Genomic DNA, 15,054 nt, shown 5'->3' on the forward strand with positions numbered 1-15,054 from the left:
TATAATATAATACGTTTCGTATCAAAAAGTAAAATAAAATACTAATGCGATTATGATACTAAGAATTCTAAGATAATTAGAATACTAATAAAATTCAATTAGGATGCACTTAAACAGCTTAAGGATTCAAGAAATTAATAAATACAAAACTTAACCATTTATTTGTGCAGCACCAAGTGACAACTTGATATTCTTCACAGTTTCATATTCATTTCACATAAATTGTGGTGGAGGACAAGCTACTACGATTGGTGACCAGAGGTTTGATGCAGATGATGAATCATCGGGTCCAGCAAAGTTTGTTCGACCGACTGCAAGCAAAAACTGGGGAATAAGTACTTCAACAAATGACTATGTGGCTCGTAACGTATCTGTTCTCAGAATAAATGACTCAGTATTGTATGAGACTTCCCGCCTTTCGCCGTTATCTCTCACATATTTCGGGCGTTGCTTAGCAAATGGAAACTACACCATTACTCTCCACTTTGCAGAGATTGTTTTCAGGGATAACCAATCATTTCAAAGTCTTGGAAGACGGATGTTTGATGTGTATATCCAGGTCACGAATGCAACTAATGTTGTAGGTTGATCATTGGTTGATTTCTACTCGACTCACTCTGTTGTACGGAAATTTAATGCAACAGTAAATAATGCAACTCTGGAGATAAGGTTTCAGTATTCTGGGAAAGGATCGATGGCTATTCCAGTTAGAGGAACTTATGGACCTCTGGCGTCTGCCATCTCTGTGGAATCTGGTGACGTCTGTTTTACTTCATCGTACCCTTTTAAATCTGTGAAACATGGACGCATGTATATGTTATGAAGTTTGCATTTCTCAGTTGTTTTTGAAAACTCTTTTAACGTTTGATCGATCGACATATACCTTTCTAATGCATCATCATTAATCTCCTTTACTCTAACTGTTGCATATTAATTTGAATATTCTATTATGATAGCGATCGTCATTTTGGCTTCTTTGATGTAGATTTTAAGCCTAGCTCCAACTAACAAAAGAAGGAAGATTTTTATCGGGACAGGATCAGGGCTTTTGGCCATGTTTCTCCTCATTGTAGTTATCTGTGGTTTTTGGCTGAAAGGCCGTAGACGCAGGATTGCAAGGGAAACAGGTAATTTGGGACCCAAATATAATCCTTTCTCAATTCATGATTAAAGATTCATTCATGGCATTTATTTATATACCTATCTACCAACCGGTTGATGAGATGCTAGCATAATAAGTGTAATACCCTCACACTACACTACATACAACTTCCAATGGTTCGATTTTAACTAGGTTATGTGAGGTCAATATATTTTTATGGATCTCACATGTTCAAGTCAATTTTGGACCCTTGGATTTAGTATTAGTGTACTACCCTTATGCTAGCATGAGCGCAATCCTACGTACCTCTTAAAGGCCAGAGTGTCTTCATTGAGATTTTGCATTTGTCTGAAAGGTAAAAGATACATGTGGTTTGCATTTCATGTTTTTTGTTTTTTTGAGGATTAAATTCCGATTGAGGCTTCCATGAAGTATTTCACACGTTTGCATGTTGTCGTAGGTGTTTTATTCCGAAGTTTTATAGTCTTCTGCCCTTTTTCGGACACCCTTAAATTGTCTCATTTTCTGCCATTTTGCAAAGTGGGAGATTATAGTGGTAGCTTGTGTCGCCATGCCCATGGGGTTTCACGATTATTGAGCTTAGTTATCCACGTGAATGAATTTTTTGAGCTAGATTTGTTTTTCCATGAGTTGGGCTACATTTCGATAAATTTTGTGGCTGGCTAATTTTAGTGTTATTTATTTCAAGATTTTTTAATTCCTCATGTGAGTTTTATAAACGTTGCTCAAATGGCCGGTTTCATAAGTCTTCTTCTTTTCATTTTTAAGACAATGTGTTTCATATTATTATGAGTCACGTACGTGAGTCGTAAATGAGGAAAATGTTGATTCTTGGTAATATGCCAATTAGTGGTGTTAATCGGTTGTCCTAGTTTCATTTATTCAACTTCGGTTTAATTTCCGGTTTTAGAAATGTCTAATCCAAAATTTGAATCATTTTAGTTTGGATTGAATTATGGATAAACTCAAATTTGTTGGGATGTTGATTTTCATGTTTCAGTGTTTTCCCCCATGGTTTCTTTTTTTTTATTATTATTTTAAAAAAATTAAATTTAATGATTCTTATTGGTTCTTGGAATTGGTGATAATGGGAGTAAAACACTAAAACCTGCAGTTGAACCAGCTGCATGGATTATTTGGTTAAATTATGGGATAATTTGGGATTCCTGATTTTTTATTTTTTATTTTTTAAATTTCACCCATGATGTTGATGCAATTAGCTCAGTAAATTACATAAGTGTTGTAATTTTCCAAAAGAAATGTTGTATTTTATGTATTCGGTTGTTTAACTAATTATGGTTTAAAACATATTGCTCTGATGCACGGGTTTTTTACTAGTTTTGTAAACGAGCACATATGTTTCATGCTAATTTAACTTAGGGCCAAGCCAGGAATGTCAATCGAAGGTGGAATAACTTTTTTTTTTTTCTCTTGATCATGGATGTGCAAAAATTTTTCACATATGATTCCCTGGATATTTGTTTTGGAGCATGTGTACATTTCAAATATGTTTTTTTTTTCTGTAGCGCTAAAAGGATTAGACTTGCGTACCAGTTCATTTACTTTAAGTCAAATTCAAGCTGCCACCAACAACTTTGATGCTGCAAATAAAATTGGGGAAGGGGGATTTGGATCAGTTTACAAGGTATATACACATCTACATACATATATGCACTTTCTTTATTTTCCTCTAAAAAAAGGCATAAAATTTGGGCTCTTTATCCTTTTCAAGTTATTGAATATTTCATTGCATCCTCTAATTCTTTATCACAGGGTACATTGCTGGATGGTACAATAATTGCTGTCAAACAGCTATCTTCCAAGTCAAAGCAAGGAAACCGCGAATTTTTGAATGAAATAGGGATGATAACTTGTCTGCAGCATCCAAATCTCGTTAAACTGTATGGATGTTGTATTGAAGGAAGTCATTTGCTGCTAGTGTATGAATACATGGAGAACAACAGCCTTGCTCGAGCTCTATTCGGTAAAATGTCCAAGCCTCTCAACATGCATTGCTTAATCATGCTATATATGATGTCTCTAATATGCCTATGAAGTATGATGTGCTGTTTCTTGTGTAAGTATATGGTATTTGTTCTGTTTCTACAGGTCCAGTAGAGTGGCAGCTCGAGTTGGATTGGCCGACCAGACAAAAAAAATTGTCTAGGCATAGCACAAGGCTTGGCTTTTTTGCATGAAGAATCGACTTTGAAAATCGTCCATAGGGATATCAAAACAAACAACATTCTTCTTGACAAAGATCTTAGTCCAAAAATTTCAGATTTTGGGTTAGCAAAACTTGACGAAGAGGAGAACAGCAATATCACCACTAGAGTTGATGGGACTGTGTGAGTATATACAACTTTTCCTACCCATCCCACTGGCTTTTACTGAGTTGAAGCTTCAAGCACTCAGAGAGAGGTACGACGATTCGAGCAAAACTATGGTCCCTGTTAATTCATCTGAGGCAAACGAAGAGCCAACTTCCTCAAAATCTAGTGGCTGATCTTGATTCTCAGAATTGAAGGGAAAAGGCGAAGTGAGTAAATATGCAGTACAATATCGAGCGTGTGAGTAAATAGACAAAAGCCACTTGACAATAATTAACTATATCTTGATTTAGTCTATTTATTCGGTGTGATTCCTTTGTTCTACAATATTTTTTTTATTTTTTTTTATGCAAGTCAACTTCAAATTCCCATTAAAAAAAAAAAATTCCCATTAATAATAATAATAATATTAATAATAAAGTCATAAATATGTCACATCATCTGATTTAGCCATTTTGGCAAGCCTACAAAATTTTCGCGCAAAATTTAGAAACGCACGTCTCTTTACAAATTTTCTTTAAATTTCATTTTTAAAGATTGAGAAGTGTAAGACAACGCGTTTCTTGATGTATAATGGCTGTCAAAAATTAACACAACTCGTCAACCCGGCATAAGTCAGCCCGAGAAATATCGGGTTAAAGTTGGGGTTTTTGGTTCGGGTCAGATCGGATTGGACCTGAAAGCTAACCCAAAAAAACTAATCGGGTCGAAATTTTTTTAAAAATTATTTTTTATTTATATTTAAGAAAAAATTATTATATTTTTATATATTGTATGTTTGAAAAAAATATTGTGTATTAATATAATATATTTTTATCATTTAATATTTATTTTATAAAATTTTAATTATTAAAATTAATTATTTAATTTTTGTAGTATGTATATTTTAAATCTTATATAATTAGACTTTCAAATTTAAATTATATATCATTGAGATTTTGTTATTACGTGTTCAAATTAAAATATTAATAATTGTTGGAACTTTACATTGTTTTAATATCTGTGAAAATGATCAAGCAAAAGCCAATGGTATACTGCACACATACAACAAGGAGAACCAAAGAAGAAGTATAGTCAAGTCGCGAAGCTAAACTGAAGATATCAGCTGAGTTGACTATTGACCAAAGCTCAACTGATGTAATTGAGCTAAACTGCATTAAGTTTAGGGCGCTAAACTGAATCAGTTTCACGTAAGCTAAACTGTGTCAGCGGTATCAGAGCTAAATTGCATCCAAGCTCAATCGAAGTCTATCTATATGTTGAATCATCTACCAAATTGATTGATTGCTTCATCAGTCTAACCGTATGGATAAGATCAAACAGACAAGACCAAACGCCCCATAATCAGAGCACAACAGTGTACTATGAATTGTCAGAGAATGTATGCAGAAAATACAAGCTAAGGGCCAGTGATTTGAATTTGAAAGAAGCATTGTCCGTTAAGTATAAATACTCATCAAAAGCATCAGAAATCACATACGACTCATTAAGAATTCTCTCATGCATATACATTCAAGTTATCAGAGGTAAACTCAGTCAAGAAAAGAACAAAATCACTTCAAAGCTTATCATCAGAGTCGAAGAGCACAAGCATAAACTTCAAGCATATAAGATCAGTGAGGATCATTTGTTGCTAAGTGTTGAGTTGTAACAAGTGTTGTATCAATTTTTTATCAGTTGAGGTACTGCAAACCTTGTCGTAACAAAAATCAGTCGAGAGCTGAGCTCTTGAGTGTCTATGAGTTCTGGGATAGAAAATTGTGTGTAATTCTTAGTCTTGGAGTGGGCTGTTGCAAAATATTGTAATAGTCAAAGTCTTCTAGAGTGAATCCTTCCAAGGTGAAAGAAGGGGTGACATATGAGTACTTGAAATCTTCGAACATGCATAAACAATTCTGAGTGTCTTCTTATTTTCAGTTTAGCACTCGTACTTACTACTCCAACTTATCCATTCGATCACTAGTTCAATTCGTTAGTTGACATTATTCTGCACAATACATTTGTTTGCCAATTGACATCAACATGCGCGTAGGAAAATATTCAGTTGACCAACCTCGACTGAACCAATCTAAGAGTTTCGAGGGTCAACTGCTACAGTATTTCGAGATATCAGTTTATCAAGCAGTTTCACTCACCCCCAACTCCTATCAATATTATTATTATGTGTTTTAATTTTTTATTTAATTATTTTGTTAAAAAAATTTAAAAAACTAAAAATAAATCAGGTTGGTTCAGGTTGTACGGGTTCAGGTTAGTCATTTTTGGGTGGTTTGAATTAGGTCTGGGTGAGAATTTTTGGGTGATAGTAACTCGACCCGACCCACCCAAATTGACACCCCTTGAATTTATGTAAACAAAGACCACAAATTTAGAAATGAGATAATTGTTTTTAAAAGAAAAAAAAAATTAAGAGTTAAATCTCATAATAACCACTGAAATTATCAAATTATAACCAATAAAAGTGTTGTTTAATTAATATTTGAAATTGACTTATGTTGACATTTTTAATCTTTTATTATGTATTCATATTTTGTTAAAATTCTATAATAGCAATAGTTAATGTGATAGCAATAACGTAACGGTGCACTTGGGGAAATTGATTTAAAATTCATTGATTTTCGATTATAGTTTGTATTGTTTAAAATGAAACAATTACAAATAAAATATTAAAATTCACTTTGTATTTATTTACAAATTTGTAATATAAAATATAATGAATTTCAAATGACATCATTATTTTGTGAATTTGAAACTCATTCTTATTAACATGAAATACTGTGTACACATGTAATGACATTTCAGAATGATTTATGAAGTTATATTGAGGTTTTGAATAATTATCAATCCTTAATCATGAATTCCAAGTTAAAATAATGTTTCTGCTTAATTTTATGAATATGGAATTTGAACTTTTGAATAATTATTAATCAGGAATTTCCAATTGTCCATTATGATTTATGATTTATGTATCTGCCGTTGTATTTTTTATATGGACATATGCTTTGATGACATGGCGAGTCAAATTAGGTAATGCCTCAATGGTTGGTGCATTGTTTTGATTTGGTACTAATTTGACGGCAACGTATGGTATGAATATAAATTGCCTAATTAATTGTGGGAATGAAAAAAAAATTGAAGATAGGGTATGATTATAAATTGCATAATTAATTGTGGGAATGAAGGGGAAAAAATAATTAAAAAAATAAGAAGATATGGAAATGAAATAGATATGTACGACTGTTACCTTATGATGTTTCTTTGGTTGATATTAATGAGGGAGATCATTTGGTTCATAAAACAATAATTTCTTTTTATTTTAAGGAGGGTTTATTACAATTGAATATCAAACAAAAAACTTTATCTCAAACTTATCAGATCTTGATGTCAGGATCTAGTAGCTATAAACCATCGACGTAAAACAGAAAATCCTAGTTAACTAGTTAATAATGAATTATTTTAGAAATAAAAATTACGACACCAAAAAGATCGAAACAATCATGTTCGCAGGCTCTTGTGTAATTATTTATTTATTTATTGATTTTTTACGAATCTTGTGTAATTAATATCATAGATTAGTAAAGAAAATCAAGCCAGAGAAATCGTTCAATAAAAATTACGACACCAAAATTTTTTTATTTAAGCCAAAGAGTTCGTTCAATGAATTATTTTTTAGATTTATTGAAAATTTTAAGTTTACAGCCATACATATTAATTCTAATCTTCTAACTTGTGACTCGCGAATGAAAAGGTCGATGTACAATGGCTTACACATTCAAGAAAACTTGTTTCAATTTTCTCCATTTTTCAGTTGAAGGGTAAAAATGAAGTGAAAATACTTCACTTATTTTCGGATTTGGTCCATTTAATTCGTCAAGGTTAGATTTTACTGCATTAACTTGGCATTTTGTTAGTCTTTAGTCCTACTTCGTTGGTGTCTCTGCCCCTCGTTGGTGTCTTTGCCCCAACGCTCGTTAGTATTTCGGTGAAAAATGACTAAAAACCAATAGAAAAAACTTATCCGGTATCACGTCCGCGTTACCATGAAAGATTGGCTACAAACTAAATTGGATGAAAGCGTACGTGTTTGTGGGTTGGTTTCTACTATTATCCCAATGGTGCTCGTTAAAGTGGAGACAATCGATGGTTACTTTTAGGATCGCCATTTTGTCCTCTCCATATACGTACAACCGATCGTCTTTCTTTCTTTCTATAAAATTTATCTATCTATGTTTGGGATTAATTTGACTTTAATTTGTTCCAAAAAACATATAAAGTGGGGTCCGTCTAAGAAAATCCAAATTCATAATTTGCATGACAATCATTGAATTCACACGCTAAAATGAAGGTGATTGATTGATTTACACACACACGTATTCAAATAACTCCAACATGCAGGCAGACGAGAGTTTTGACCCACTGAGGGAAGAAAAATCAACGTTATATATATAATGCCCAGGGATTATATCCATTTCAAATATCTAGTGAAAAATGCATTTATTGTCTTCTTTTTTATTGATTTTTCAATGCATGAGAAAAGTCAGAGAGGGCCCCCCAATCCTTGCAGGTTGCTTTCGATTTCAAGGTTGGTATCGATACTAATCAATACAGGCGAGTCTTATCTTATTATTGTCTGTTCATGCAACATATTTAACGTCCGATATATGAGAAAATAATCTTTTTTTAAAAAATCGGAATGGAGTTTGTTACAATTAGTTCTCGCCCCTGCAGCTTGGAAACCGAGGATGCGCGCTCCGCTTAAGTCAATGAACATCTAGAACAGAATTGAGTTCTTCCCGCAATGTCTTCGGGGGAGAATAAACAAGTGAATTATGTAAACATCTTGCAGTATCACGGAAGGTCCCACCTAGTTTTTAAGTTTATAAGATAATATTAAACTTTCTGACTCATCTTCGATATATTATAATGTCGCTAGCATGCATATGATTTATGAGATTTAAAGTAATAGGAGATGTCGGCTGTTCTTGAACTCATACTTTCTTTCAGGTATGTACTGATCATTTTTCTGTGCTTGGAAGCGAGGTTCATTTCGGGTCAGAGTAATAATCTCCCTGAGGAAGAAAGTAAGTTCCCCTTTTACATTTGAAGCATGCACCCTTTTTTTCATAGCCCTCCTTGTTTGAAGGTGCGTAGATTCGTCATTAATGACATGATCTTGCAGAGAATGTTCTTGTTGAAATAGCTGATCAATTGGGAAAAAAGGACTGGGACTTCAACCTTAATCCATGTGATGGAAACTCGAACTGGAACACGACTAAAACGGCCCATATGCCGCCGTGGTACAACAATTCTGTCATTTGTGATTGTTCTTTCCCCGATGGAGCATGCCATGTGCAAAAAATGTAGGTTTTTTTCCCGGCTGAAGAATGTTTCTTTCAATATCCTCAATCACCATGTTTGTGGAATACTTGGGTAACGTTTGGGAGATCTTTTAGGATGCACTTCTCAGCTTTTTTTTCGCAAATCGTGAAGGAAGAGAAGTGCTTGCTAGAAGATCTTCAAAACACTACCTTAAAATCATTCACCTTAAGTCCTTAACATAGTTATAGATGTCATGCATTCACTCAGATATATTGTCTTTGGTTCTTTGCCAACAGATTTCTTAAAGGACAGGATTTGGATGGTGTCCTCCCCCCTTCCCTGGCGAAGCTGCCTTATATAAATACAATGTATATAGAACTTTAATGTGTATTATTCGACAAAACAATTGGATATTCGTATTGCTGATGAGGATTTCATGATCTGTTGGTTGCAGTGATCTTACTCGCAATTACTTGAGTGGAACTATCCCACCAGAATGGGCATCTACCAAATTGGAATACCTGTGAGATTGACGAAAGCTTGATTTTTCACACGATCTGATGATAATTTTGATCTTTGTATTTTCATCAAGAGTGATGCTTATGCAGGTCTGTCATTGTAAACCGTTTATCCGGCCCCATACCGAAATACTTGGGAAACATTACTACGCTTGTGTATATGTGAGAAACTTGATCTTATGATACATATATATTTTCTATGTATCGCATGTATGTGTAGTTTAAGATCATGTGTTCTGCTTTTCAGGAGCCTGGAGAGCAACCAATTTAATGGGACTGTTCCGGCAGAGCTAGGGAAACTGATCAACTTGGAGAACCTGTGAGGCATTTTATGTGGGATTGAAAGTTGAATTTATTTTCACATACATGGTGGTGTGTCACCTTTCTTATTTTTGGCTAATGCAGAATCCTAAGTGACAACAATTTAACTGGTGAATTGCCAAAGGAGCTAAATAATCTAATGAACTTGACAGAACTGTGAGCATTTTTAGTTAGATTTCTGCGCAATGAGAGAAAATCATTATGTTATATGGTTTTCGATCGTTTTTTTCTTTTGCTTTTCAATGCAGTAGGCTAAGCAGCAATCGCTTTTCTGGAAAAATACCAAGTTTTCTAAGTTGGACACAACTCCAAAAGTTGTAAGTTCCGGCCAAACAGAAATAATTTGTGATGCCATATTTATAAAGTCATTTCCTTAATAGATTTATGTCTCTACCAGAGAGATGCAGGCCAGTGGTTTTGAAGGACCAATTCATTCTAGTATTTCGGTTTTGAAGAATTTAACTGAACTGTGAGTAAAAACCTTATGCATATCTTTTCCAGTTCTGTGTGAATACTGTTGTATTTGTTCATGTTGTTCATGTTTACTATTGAACATGAAATGTGATTATTACAATTACCTATGCAGAAGAATCAGTGACTTGAATGGAGGGGCTTCGAAGTTTCCATTGCTGCGAGACATGACAGGAATGAACAAATTGTGAGTACCGATGATTATGCCAAAACCATCTGGAGATTTTGATAGCTTTCATTCAAAAGACAAGTATTTTGGCTGCAGGATGTTAAGGAGCTGCAATTTATCTGGGGAAATTCCGGGATACTTACAAAATATGCCAGCTTTGAAAATACTGTAACCTTTCATCCTAGTTCTTGTCTGATATATATCTATATGCTTTTATCTTCACTCACTCGCATATTTTCCTCGTACTTTTAGATGATTGACTTGTTATTCGTCTAAACATGTTGAGAAGCAAAAATCGAGTTTAAAGTTTTTTCAATAGTATTGTTTCTCATGCATTCTTCTTAAATCCTGGAACTAACCTTTCTGTTCCTGTTACATTAACATCGTTCTCGCCTTTTTCGTTCATCACAAATTTCACATTAACATTAATTATGAAATTCCTGCGACTTTGATGGCAGGGATCTGAGTTTTAACAGCTTGACAGGAGAGATTCCAGATCTTGAAGGCCTCAACGTCCTACAAAACACGTAATTGGACACTATGTCGATTTCCATCTATTCTTTCAAATTATAGGAAACTTTGTTTCAAAATTTTGTTGTCACAAATCCAAGCATGGGAAAGCATTGCACTTAGTTCTTGTAATTTTGAAATAACAAAGCTGGGGCACTCCGAACTAAGTTCATGGATGTCCAGTTTGCTAGTTATCATTATTTATGGATCAACAACACTTTATTAAAAAAATTTATCTGGCATATTTCTATCATCATTATTCATAGCTCTGCTTCAACATTTATGCAGTAATTGTATGGATTAAGTATGTTTGATTTTGTGTTACTGGTTAGGTATCTGACACAAAACTTTCTTACGGGGTCAGTTCCTGAGTGGATGAAGAACAGAGACGCGAGATAGTAAGTTGAATTCGTGCCTTTTGATCCGTATGATTGACATTTATCCGGAGTATGCAAGACGAAACAACTTTATAAATTTGATTCAGATAAACAGTAGCATTCATTTGTATCATTGTATCATGTATGCAGCCAGTTCGATCTTTCTTACAATAACTTCACGGAGACCTCTGTGCCCTCAACCTGTCGTGAAACTTTGTGAGCCATTTTCTCTCATACTTTGCATTACTTTAAGATATCATTAAGGTTTCCTTATGCTTATTTTATTTTCTTGTGTTCTAAAATAATCAGGAACTTGTTCAGAGGCTATAACGAAGGAAAAACCTTGTGAGTTTCGATGTTGTAACGTTGTTTGTCATGTAGTTTTTCATAATAATCACTTATGACTTTATTTTGACTCTCTCTACCCCAACTTCAGAGAGCTTAACAAATGCTTGAAAAGTTCTCCTTGTTCAAAAGGTTGTTACTCTCTTTTTACTAATGTTCTTGGTTAAAGTGAATGAATTTTATCCACATATTGTATCTGATAGTCGAATTCTTTTTTCACAGATTGGTACTCATTTCATGTTAACTGTGGTGGTGGAGGGGTTAAGATTGGAGACACCACTTTTGAAGGAGATGAAGAATCATCAGGTCCCGCGAAATTTGTCCACTCTAGAGAAAACTGGGGAACGAGTGGTACAGGAGACTTTTGGGGGCGTAATTCAAGCATTAGTGACTATGTAGCAAATAATATATCCATTCTCAGAGTAAATGACTCAGAATTGTACATGACTGCTCGCCTTTCTCCTATATCTCTCACTTATTATGGACGTTGCTTAGCGAATGGAAACTACACCGTTAAACTTCACTTCGCGGAGATAGTTTTCAGGGACAACCGTTCATTTCAAAGTCTAGGTAGACGGATGTTCGATGTGTATATTCAGGTGCTGCATGAATAAATTGCAATTTCGGTTGGTATTTTGTTTAGGTGATTTTGTCTCAGGTCTGTAAATTGGTGCAGGGTGAACGAAAGCTGAAGGATTTTGATATTGAGAAAGAGGCAAGTGGAGTTGACAAAACTGTGATACAAACAATTAAGACGACGGTAATAAATAAAACTCTGGAGATAAGGTTTCAGTATGCTGGGAAGGGATCAACAGCTGTACCAAATCGAGGAACTTATGGCCCTTTGATATCTGCTATCTCTGTGAAATCAGGTACTTTCTAGCATGTGATTTTTAAGTACAAAGAAGAAACTACACCATTTCAGTATGTGTCATTCTATATTCCTCTCGTGTAGATTTCGACCCCCCATCTAATAAAAGAAAAAAGATACTGATCGGAACCGGAGCAGCCCTTCTGGCCTTGTTTCTCATTCTCACAGTTATCTGTTTCTTTTGGTGGAAACGTCGCTGCGACAAGATCTCAAGGGAACAAGGTCATGTGACTACACCTCTTAAATCTTGTTACAGTAACTTAAAAGGGTTTTAAGGCTAAACATGTAAAACCTTCTCTTTTGCAGAGCTAAGAGGATTAGATCTGCGCACTGGGTTTTTTACTTATAGGCAAATCAAAGCAGCCACCGACAACTTCAATGCTGAAAACAAAATTGGGGAAGGTGGTTTTGGATGTGTCTACAAGGTATTTGATGTCAAATTTGGATTTAAAGTGGAACAAACAGGTTATATAATCTCACTCTCATCTTCAGGGCACATTATTGGATGGTACACTAATTGCTGTAAAGCAGCTTTCTTCCAAATCAAAACAAGGGAACCGCGAATTTGTAAATGAAGTGGGGATAATATCTGGTTTACAGCATCCAAATCTTGTGAAACTGTATGGATGCTGCATTGAAGGAAACCAATTACTGCTAGTGTATGAATACATGGAGAACAACAGCCTTGCTCGTGCTCTATTTGGTAAAACGAAATCTTCGAAATGTTGATGCTTGATACCATGGTGGATCCAGGAGTTTAGGACATGGAGGGCAAGGTTGAGGAGATAAAATAAAATCTAGGTGGCGAAATTTCCACTTGTAGGAAATTCACACATTAAATTCATTTTTTTCGTTTCAACCAGAATGATCGCCTCCCTTGCCCACTGCTGGAACCATTCCTGAATTACCATATCTTTTGATGGAAGCATGTAATAATTGCATCTATGTTATCGAGTACAGGACCGGAAGAATGGCAGTTGGATATGGAATGGTCGACGAGGCGAAAAATATGCATTGGCATAGCAAAAGGCTTGGCATTTTTGCACGAAGAATCGACTTTGAAAGTTGTCCATAGAGATATCAAAGGAAACAATGTTCTTCTGGACAAAGATCTCAATCCTAAAATTTCAGATTTTGGATTAGCCAAACTTGAAGAAGATGATAACACTCACATCATCACAAGAGTCGCTGGAACTATGTGAGCTTCCTTCATTTTATTTGTGCCAATGCTATTTGGTCCATTATTTGGCAATTATTTGCATCTGTTACTAACCTGCTATCATGAGAAGTATCTATTTCTTCCCTTGGAACATAAACTTGGCATGAATATCAAGTACTTTTCCTGTTAAAACTGCACATCTAAATATAATCCAATGTATATGATTTTTTTTTAAATTCAGCATCATTGAATTAGCATTTGTATTTGGTTGGTAAAAGAAATGCTTTCCTATAGCAATAATCACCTCTATAATGCGTATTTGCATGCGTATAATCAAAATGTCGGATGCTTCATGGTTTAGAAGATTTGAATTGCAATTATCATTAACTATAGCTTTTAGTACATCGCAAATACTTGGTCCTGTAACTTTTGATGATGCTGAAAAATCTTTTTGTTTTCCCCCCATATTTGCAGTGGATACATGGCTCCGGAATATGCACTATGGGGTCATCTAACCTACAAAGCAGATGTCTACAGTTTTGGTATTGTCACATTGGAACTTGTTGCTGGAATGAACAATGCGAGATTCCGTCCCAGTGATGGTTACTTCTGTCTTCTAGACTGGGTAAGAATGAATTATATGTTGTAAGAATGAAAAGCTTGAACATATTTCTTGAATGCTCTTCTGCTGATACAACTTGTATCGGCAGGCTCTCGTTCTGCAGAAAAGAGGAAAACTTATGGAGTTAGTGGATCCAAGATTGCTTCCAGACCTTGATGTGGAAGAAGCGGAGAAGATGATCAGGATTGCACTCTTATGCACTAGTCCATCTCCTGCTCTCAGGCCTACAATGTCTGAAGTAGTTAGCATGTTACAAGGTTATATCAGCATTCAGGAGTTTAACATGGATCCATCCATTTATAGTAGTGAATTGAAGCTTTGCGCGCTTAGAGAAAAATACGAGTACATTGATTCAAGTGAAACTGTCTCCCTTGTTCGTTCAAATGTGACCGGAGAAAATGCTAGTCCCGGAAAATCTATCCCTGATCTCTGTTCACGAAATTGAACTAAGAAGGGAAGGTTGGTTAATATGGGTTTACTAGGTATTTTGTGCAGCAGGGTTTTGATTGCTTTATACATTAGAAATGCAAGGCTTCGAATATTGTTCCTTCTTGCCGTAAGACATGTGGTTAATTGGTTACACTACCTCTGAAATCTTGGTGTTTTCAAATTTTGAGCATATACACCTTTATCAGTGTATGTTTTCAAAGGTATGTGCGTTAAAGATTTGAAAACAAAAAAAGTAGTCATAAAATGTTTTCAATAATCTCAAGATTTCAAAAAAATAATGTATGTGATTAAACCCCTTTACAAAATTGCATTATCGCAAACCTAGTTTATAAATAATGTGACAAATTAATGATATCGCTGAATGAACAAAGAGCCAATATTTATTTTGTGTGGCTTGATGGTACTATATTTACGTCTTCTATTACTATTATTTTTTTTTTTGTAAAACAAAAAATTTTCGGCATTTGCG

At 34.7% G+C, this 15,054-nt stretch overlaps 1 protein-coding gene and 1 pseudogene across 3 annotated transcripts; both read left to right on the plus strand.

The window, feature by feature from the left end:
* LOC140890325 (uncharacterized) overlaps positions 1–3,692 on the plus strand; it is a 49,165-nt pseudogene extending 45,473 nt beyond the window's left edge.
* A 4,269-nt stretch (positions 3,693–7,961) lies between these two features.
* On the plus strand, positions 7,962–14,677 carry LOC140886854 (probable LRR receptor-like serine/threonine-protein kinase At1g07650). 3 transcript variants are annotated; one of them, XM_073293737.1, is made up of 25 exons: positions 7,962–8,035; positions 8,458–8,534; positions 8,633–8,813; positions 9,069–9,140; positions 9,227–9,295; positions 9,381–9,452; positions 9,538–9,609; positions 9,696–9,767; positions 9,860–9,928; positions 10,009–10,080; positions 10,198–10,269; positions 10,348–10,419; positions 10,710–10,778; positions 11,094–11,159; positions 11,289–11,354; positions 11,448–11,483; positions 11,575–11,615; positions 11,706–12,082; positions 12,160–12,355; positions 12,439–12,576; positions 12,661–12,779; positions 12,847–13,057; positions 13,315–13,552; positions 13,988–14,138; positions 14,224–14,677. In XM_073293737.1, exons 1-25 carry the CDS (start codon positions 7,977–7,979, stop codon positions 14,578–14,580), a joined length of 3,024 nt encoding a protein of 1,007 aa, XP_073149838.1. In that variant the 5' UTR covers positions 7,962–7,976; the 3' UTR covers positions 14,581–14,677. The 3 variants fall into 3 exon arrangements, with proteins under 3 accessions (XP_073149838.1, XP_073149836.1, XP_073149839.1); XM_073293735.1 differs by lacking the exon at positions 7,962–8,035 and adding an exon at positions 8,144–8,310; XM_073293738.1 differs by lacking the exon at positions 7,962–8,035 and adding an exon at positions 8,268–8,284.
* Positions 14,678–15,054: the final 377 nt, after the last annotated feature.

This window comes from Henckelia pumila, chromosome 3 (assembly GCF_033568475.1).
Source record: "Henckelia pumila isolate YLH828 chromosome 3, ASM3356847v2, whole genome shotgun sequence".
Classification (NCBI taxonomy): Eukaryota; Viridiplantae; Streptophyta; class Magnoliopsida; order Lamiales; family Gesneriaceae; genus Henckelia; species Henckelia pumila.